The following is an 8,668-nucleotide window of genomic DNA, read 5'->3' on the forward strand; positions in this document are numbered from 1 at the left end:
CTTCAATTATGAAAATGTTTAATTTTTCTATATGGCAGCTTCTCTAGTTTGGTTGGTCTATGAGGAGCATCTAACTTCTACACTGACAGGTGCTATAGTTCTTGCTTGCTCTATGAGGAGCTTCTACCTTTAATAAAAGAACAAAATAATAAAATACCTTTTAGACCTTTACCTTTCATGGTGAAGTGTATTTCTCAAACAAATTTTAACAATTACCTCTGTAGGACATCCAACTGACACGGTGATAGCACAATATTTTCATGATGAAGCTCGATTTCCAAATTGTATTTTTAGATTAAAGGTAAGTAAATGTACTAATGTGTGCCTCATTGTACTTCAACATTCTTTGAATCCTCTTCCATACTTAAAGTGTTTAGCTTATCACCTGAATGTGTCTTCTTGTGCCTGTTCAAATGTTCAAGCTGACAATATCTCGTCCCACACACTGGACACTCATGAGGTCGATCCCGCAAATGCACTAACATGTGAGTCCTCATATTTATAAGTTGACTGAATCGCTTCCCACACTCTGAACACTGGTGAGGTTCATCTTCCGAATGCACTAACATGTGCTGTATTATTGTTCCACGTACCCTAAATTTTCTGCCACATTCAGCACATTCAAAACGTCTTTCATCTGTATGCACCATCCTGTGGGTCTTCAGATGTCCAAGCTGTCTGAATTTCTTCCCACACTCTGGGCACTCATGAGGGCGATCACCCGAGTGCACTAACATGTGCCGTATTATAGTTCCACGATCTCTAAATTTTTTGCCACACTCTGCACATTCAAAGGGTCTTTCATCTGCATGCATCATCCTGTGAGTCTTCATACTTCCAAGCAGATTGAATCTCTTCCCACACTCTGGACACTTGTGAGGCTTGTCACCCGAATGCACTAACAAGTGTGTCTTCATACTGTCAAGACGACTGAATCTCTTCCCACATTCTGGACACTTGTGAGGTTTCTCACCCGAATGCACTAACAAATGTGTCTTCATACTTCCAAGGCGACTGAATCTCTTCCCACATTCTAGACACTCATGAGGTTTATCACCCGAATGTACTATTATGTGAGACTTCATACTTCCAAGGCGACTGAATCTCTTCCCACATTCTGGACACTCATGAGGTTTATCAGCAGAATGTGCTAACATGTGAGTCTTGGCGTCTCCAAGACGACTGAATCTTTTCCCACACTCTGGACACTCATGAGGTCGATCACGCGAATGCACTAACATGTGAATCTTCATATTTCCTAGCTGACTGAACTTCTTCCCACACTCTGGACATTTATGAGGTCGATCACGCGAATGCACTAACATATGTCTTTTCATACTTCTAAGCTGGCTCAATCCCATCCCACACTCTGGACACTCATGAGGTTTCTTACCAGAATGTACCAACATGTGAGTCTTCATACTTCCAAGGCGAATGAATTTCTTTCCGCATTCTGGACACTCATGAGATTTGTCATTCGAATGTACTAACATGTGATTCTTCATATGTCCAAGATGAGTGAACACCTTCCCACACTCTGAACACTTGTGAGTTTTCATCTTCTTTATGGCAAGTGCAGTTTGTGGGAAGTTTTTTTTTTACCTCTGGGTGACTGAAAGAGTGGTAATGGCGGAAAACATAGGTGGAGTTAGTGTGAAGGTCTTCCTTTAATGCCCATGTCTCATTGCGGTGTTCACTCAATAACTTAAACACGACAATGTTTGTTGTTAAAATGGCGCCGATCACCTAATCGTTCCAATGTTTTTTTGTTTTTTTTTGGGGGGGTTCAACGTCTTAATTTCCTACTTTTTTGTTCATAGCAGTTTTCCAACATTCAACACATATTTTTCCTAATGTTCTCCAATTAGAGAATGTACTTGGAATTTTTCTTTGAATATAATAGCACAAGATTATATATTTTTTTAAGAAAACGGTTCTTTCATGTTGGATGCACCACTGTGCATGTGCAGAACGAATACTAACCGTTTGGTAGAGGACGAATCGCACTTTTTCTTTACAATTTCGTACAACAAATTTTTGTACGTTTCTCGTGTACTCACCTAGTTGTGCTTGCGGGGGTTGAGCATCGGCTGTTTGATCCTGCCTCTCAACCATCATTCAACAGGTAATTACCTAAGTGTAATTACCTAATTGTAGTTACAGGATGAGAGCTACGCTCGTGGTGTCCCGTCCGCCTAGCACTCTTTGTCATATAACGCTTTGAGGTGTACATGTTCCTGAGCCTATTGGACTCAGGAACATATCTACACATATCTATCCCAATATACAAAAGGGTGACAGACAAGAGGCATTGAACTACAGGCCAGTATCCTTAACTTGTATACCATGCAAGGTGATAGAGAAGATAGTGAAGAAAAACCTAATAACACATCTGGAGAGAAAGGACTTTGTGACAACCCATCAACATGGGTTCACAGAGGGTAAATCTTGCCTTACAGGCTTAATAGAATTCTACGATCAGGTGACAAAGATTAAGCAAGAAAGAGAAGGATGGGTAGACTGCATTTTCTTGGACTATCGGAAAGCCTTTGACACAGTACCCCATAAGAGGCTTATGTATAAGCTGGAGAAACAGGCAGGAGTAACTGGTAGGGTGCTCCAGTGGATAAGGGAGTACCTAAACAATAGGTAAGGTAATTATCAAAAGAAGGCACCAAACCGAGAAGGCTATGTAGCACCAACAAAGTGCGAAATAATCAGAGGGCGCTAAATATCACTAAGAATGCCAATACGAGAACAAAAACGCATAAGGCGAACGATATCAAAAGTATCCGATTCACCTAGAATTCTATCGAGGGACAAGTGACCGCGAGGGACGGTCGGAAAACAAGACACACGCTCGTCCTGGAAGTCAGGACATTCAACAAGGATATGCACAACTGTAAGAGGGACAACGCAATTCGGACAATAAGGAGCAGGGCGGCGCTCCATTAAATGACCGTGGGTTAAGCGAGTATGACCAACCCGCAGCCGTGCCAAAGCAGTTTCCAACCGCCGGTTACGGTGGCAGGAGGAAGGCCACGGGGACACACTACGTTTGAGAGTACGCAGCTTGTTACCAACCACAGAGGACCAACAACCCTGCCAACGGGCAAGAATGGAAGAATGAATAACAGGATAAAAGTTGGAATAAGGAATACCTTTACGGGAGATGGGACAAGAACGGATAGCTTCCTTAGCGGCAGTATCCGCACGCTCATTGAAAGAAACACCAATATGGCTGGGAACCCAGCAAAACTCTACTGATTTAAATTTACTAGAAATAAGAAACAGCCAATAATGAATCTCGATGACCACCGGATGGACAGGATTAAAGGACCTTAGAGCCATGAGGGCACTACGAGAGTCAACTACAACCACAAAGGACGAATGAGAATGAGAAAGCAAGAGACGAAGAGCATAGAGAATAGCATAAAGTTCTGCCGTAAAGACGCTAGCCTCCGAAGGGAGGCGACACATACAAATACGGTCAGGAAAAACAACAGAGTAGCCCACACTGTCCGCAGACTTAGACCCATCGGTGAAGATGGAAATAGAGTGGGAGTGCGAAGAAAAGTGCTCAAGGAAGAGCGCTAGGCTTTTCAGAATTGTAGGAGGGGTAAAGGCTTTAGTAATACAAGTCAAGGACGTACAAAACTTGGGAAGGGGGACTCTCCACGGAGGTAAGGAAGGAACAATACAAGGAGAAACATTAGAAATATGAACAGAAAGAGAATCCTGTAAGCGAGATAACCGGAGAGAAAGTGGGAGACAATGAAGAGGAACAGGAACCACAGGAGGAGGAAAAGTCAATGCACGACAGAGGCGAGAGGAAGGATGTTGGAAGGACCGCGAAAGATAGCGAAGAAAGCGATCACGGCGGTCCTGAAGAAAGAGAAAGCCAGTGTCAACATACAAACTAAGGGCGGAAGTCGAACGAAAGGCACCAGAGCTGAGACGCAACCCAGTATGGTGCAAAGCATCAAGACGGCAAAGAGTAGAAGGAGAAGCAGAAGAGTATGCAGGGTAACCATAATCGAATTTAGACAGGACGAGAGAGGAGTGCAAATAGAGCAGCGTGCGCCTATTCGCTCCCCAAGAAGTATGGGACAAAACCTTTTAAGGAGGTTAAGGGCCTTAGAGCATTCAACTCGGAGGTAAGAGATATGGGCTGACCAAGACAAACGAGTGTCAAAGACTAACCCCCAAAAGCTTCGCGGAATCCCTGTACACAATGGGATGACCATAAAGCGACAAAGAGGGACGAAGAACGACATGCTTCCGAGTAAAAGTCATAGCACAAGTCTTAGACGCAGAGAACTTGAAGCCATGATCGGTGGCCCAAGACGACACGGCATCAATCGCAAGTTGAAGCCGCCGTTGAAGGAGAGGGGAATCATTACCCCGACAGCAAAGGGTAACATCATCAACATAGAGAGCAGAAAAGACGCTAGAAGGAAGAAAGGAAAAGAAGACCGTTGAGGGCAACTAGAAAAAGAGTAGTGCTCAGAACACTACCCTGGGGTACACCCTTATACTGCTGAAAAGGGGCAGAGAGCAGTACCAAGCCGCACACGAAAGGAACGACGAGAGAGGAAGCTCCGGAGGAAGAGAGGGAGGTTCCCACGAAGGCCAAAAGAATGAAGTTGAGACAGAATATGATACCGCCAGGTAGTGTCGTAAGCCTTTTCAGGGTCAAAAAGGACGGCAACAACGGAGGTCTTCGCAGCAAAAGCAGTACGAATATAGACCTCCAAGTTCACCAGGACATCTGTTGTGCTGCGGCACTTGCGAAAACCAAATTGAGAAGGGGAGAGGTGGTGATAGTGTTCTAAGAACCACATCAAACGAACGTTGACCATACGTTCAAAGAGCTTGCAGACACAACTCATGAGGGCAATAGGGCGGAAGTTCTTGGGGGATGACCCGAGAGACCCTGGTTTCCGAACAGGGAGGACAACAGCATCGAGCCAGTCTTCAGGGACTGACGACGACTCCCAGACCCGATTGTACAGACTCAGTAAATACTGAGACGTGCACGGAGGAAGATGGCGAAGCATTTCATAATGAATGCCATCGGAGCCCGCTGCCGTAGAACCACAAAGGGCTAGGGCAGATTGAAGTTCAGAGAGAGAGAAGGGATCATTATAGGGAAGGTGAAGATAAGTACAGAAATTTAAAGGACGAGATTCAAGGAGAGGCTTACGAAGGAAGGATTGGGGGAGATGAGAACCAGAACTAACAGAGGAGAAATGGGAACCCAGTTCGGTCGCAACCTGCAACGGGTCCGCCACAAGAGCACCATGGAGGCGAAGGACCGGTCAGACATCGGGAATGAACTTACCCGCAATCTTGCGGATACGCTTCCAGACCAGTGGAAGAGGAGTTTCGGACGTAACGGTGGAGACATAAGACGCCCAGCAAGCATGTTTAGCCACACAGATGGTCCTACGGGCCACCGCACTCGCCTTCCGAAACAAAAGAAAAGACTCAACCGTCTGGCGGCGGCGATGTCTCTTCAGGCTGCACGCTTACAGCGGACAGCCCGAGCACAGTCCAAACTCCACCAGGGAACGCACTTCCGCGTTCCCCGAGAGGAAGAGCGAGGAATAGAGTGGAGGGCAGCGTCAAAGACAGTGTCATGAAAAAGAAGGAGGGCGCGAGGGAGAGGTAAAACGGAGAGGTCGGAAATAGTAGCACAGAGAGTAAGGAGGCGCCAGTCAGCCTCGGCAAACCGCCACCTAGGGAAGGAGAGAGGAGGGTGAAAGGAGAAAAAAGTGACAAGGATAGGAAAATGGTCACTGCCATGGAGGTCATCAAGGACTCGCCACCCGAAATCTAAGGAAAGGGATGATGAGCACAGAGAAAGATCGAGACAAGAAAGGGAGCGAGTCCGAGAGTCCAAATGAGTGGGCTCACCAGAATTAAGAAGGGACAGGGAAGAAGAGAGGATGAAAGGTTCATGGAGGCGACCCCGGGTGTTTGTCAGCACATCACCCCAAAGGGCATGACGACAATTGAAATCACCCAGCAGGAACACAGGCTCCGGCAAGGAGTCTAGGTGGTGTTTAAGATCAGGAAGAGAAAGTGGGACAGTGGGGGGGAGATAAATGGAACAAACCGTGTACCATCTACGCACAAAGATACGGGCGGCAGAACAGTGGAGAGGCGAGGAAAAAAGTAAGGGGACAAAGGGAACATCGGAACGAATCAAGAGAGCAGAAGAATTATGGACCCCAGCGACAGCTGGGTAAGGGGAGAGAAAAGAATAGCCACGGAAGCGACCAGGACGAGAACCAAGCATCGGCTCCTGGAGACAGACACAAAGGGGCGAAAACTGTGAAATGAGAAGTTGGAGGTCAAGGAAATTGGCGTAAAATCCACGGAGGTTCCACTGGAGAAAAGACATCAGCAAAGAGAGAGAGGAGAGCAACAGAGAGCAAAGAAAGAGCAAAGAAGAAACAAAGGTGAAGAAGGAACACAGCACGCTAAAAAAGCACAGAGTCAGGATCAGGGTCAGCAAAGTCAGGGTTAGGGGGCATGGGTAAACTGAGTAAAGAAGGAGGGCAAGAAGCGGGAGGACGGACCAGAGGTGGACGAGCAGGGTCTGGAGGAGAAGGAAGGGGAGAAGGGGGGCAGAAAGAGGGGAGCGCACCTCAGCAAGGGCAGTAACCGAGATGGAACCGGGGGCTAAAGAAACCCCCACAGTAGGAACAGGGGGCACCACCACCGAAGCGGGAGGGGAAGGAATGATAGAATCTGAGAAAGGGGGTGAAGAAGAATGCGAAGCTTTCTTACCGACAGGGGAGGAGGAAGGAGAGGAGCCAGGTTTCCGCTTCTGACTCAAAGATACAGGCGTCCGAGCAGCAACGTACTGGGCAACAGAGTCCAGTGTCTCGATAGGAGAAGAAGAGCGAGAGCGAACAACACAACCATCAGGAGAGCGATGGACGTCGGCCCGCACAGTCAGGCGGCATGGAGAGCCAAGAGACGGAAGACTAGAAGGAGAGGAAATAGAAGACACAGGAGACGTGACAGACTGGGTAGAAAGAAGGGGGGCCCTAGACAGAGAACCAGGAGGGGGACCCTTTGGGACAGAACGAAGGGAAACAGGGGAGGTGGTGGTGGGCGTGTCCGGGTCTAAGGCTCGGAAACGGTTGTGAGACTGAGGAAGGCGGGAAGGACGAGGAGAGGAAGAGCGCACCACGCGAGTATAAGAGACACCGGCGAAAGAGGGGAGACGATGAACTTGGCGCCGAGCCTTGGGAAAAGACAAACGGTCCCGGTGCTTCAAGTTGAGGACAGCCGCCTCAAGTTTGTAATGAATACATGCACGGGAGAAGGTAGGGTGGGCCTCACCGCAAACCAAACAAAGCATGGAACGAAGTAGGATGGGAAGGGAGCATATGAGAGCAGCCGTGGCGGGTACGGCGATGAGAACCCGTAGAGAGAGACAGGTCGAAAGGTGCAGTAGTCGCAAGAAGAGATGGAGCCGTGCAAGGGGACGAGACGGTCACCACAGCAGGCTTGGGGCTCGACCCAACCACAGAGGAGGGAGGGGAGCAGGGAGGAAGAGTCCGGTCTGGGCCTAAACCGGGCTCTGTAGCGGAGGCTACAGATCCCGGTCTTCCAGGATGGTCCGACTCAGGGGCCTGGTCGCCCACCCCATGAGCCTGGTTAGGAGTAGTCAAGTCGTCATCCATATAGCAAACCAATATACAAGGGATGGGACCCAGAACCAAGGGATACTACCTACCAGGGCAGCCAGGGAGGCCGAGCGCGGGCCAGTGCAGGAAGGGTGTATCGTCCCCAGCGGTGCTCCCCCTTTCCAACAGGGGAGTCCTACTACTTCGTTCATTCTCCCACACTGGTGCTAAGACCCCAGTCCCCCTATCGCCCCAGCCTGGACACCCAACCATCCACTCAGGGCGGCCTCTCACAGGGGACCCCTCCAGCGGGTGGTCCGATGGCTCACAAGGCCCCTACATGGTGCCCTTCAGCACGTACACCACCCAAAGAGGGGGCAGGAGAGGGGCACAGGCAACCCACACCTGTCCCAGGGAGGTGTACGTGAGCCCCTCACCACGGCAAGGAGGCACCACAGAGGGGCCTAAACAATAGGAAGCAGAGAGTTACAGTGAGGAGTAAGACCTCAGATTGGCATGAAGTCACCAGTGGGGGTCCCACAGGGCTCTGTACTCGGACCTATCATGTTTCTGATATACATAAATGATCTCCCAGAGGGTATAAATGTTTGTATTCAAATTGTATGACTGTTGGGATGTAGCCAATCACAATCAAGTAAGCCTCTGACATAATTTTCTACAGAGAACTGAGACTAGCCGTTCCAGTGACCTGTCAGTATCTCACAGACCTCACAGTAGGTAGGACCTCGGCAGGCCAGATATTCAACCTGTTACCTTCCCCAATAAACTGCTTAAGTCATAAAGTGTATTATCTACTATCCAGCAAGAACCATACATATCCAAGACGGTAACTAATACTGGTGGCAGCGGTGGGATCAAGAATTAATTTTCTGGCAATCGAAAATTCAAGTACCCACATAGCCACCCGTTTCCAACTGCCACCCACGCATCAATTATTGTGCCAGTCCGGGGTCCTACCATCAGCCACTACTTTAGGTTGACGATTTCAGAAGTAAGACGCA

At 48.4% G+C, this 8,668-nt stretch overlaps 1 protein-coding gene across 1 annotated transcript; it reads right to left on the minus strand.

Moving 5' to 3' along the window:
• Window positions 1-326: 326 nt before the first annotated feature.
• LOC138367682 (zinc finger protein 99-like) lies at window positions 327-1,559 on the minus strand. Its single transcript, XM_069329645.1, has one exon. The coding sequence runs from the start codon at window positions 1,557-1,559 to the stop codon at window positions 327-329; it is 1,233 nt and encodes a 410-aa protein (XP_069185746.1).
• Between the last annotated feature and the right edge of the window lie 7,109 nt (window positions 1,560-8,668).

Source organism: Procambarus clarkii, chromosome 23, assembly GCF_040958095.1.
Source record: "Procambarus clarkii isolate CNS0578487 chromosome 23, FALCON_Pclarkii_2.0, whole genome shotgun sequence".
In the NCBI taxonomy this organism is placed as follows: Eukaryota; Metazoa; Arthropoda; class Malacostraca; order Decapoda; family Cambaridae; genus Procambarus; species Procambarus clarkii.

Bases quoted from the DNA above. Each gene is read 5' to 3' on its own strand.
- LOC138367682 (XM_069329645.1), bottom strand. From the start codon at position 1,559: ATGAAAACTCACAAGTGTTCAGAGTGTGGGAAGGTGTTCACTCATCTT.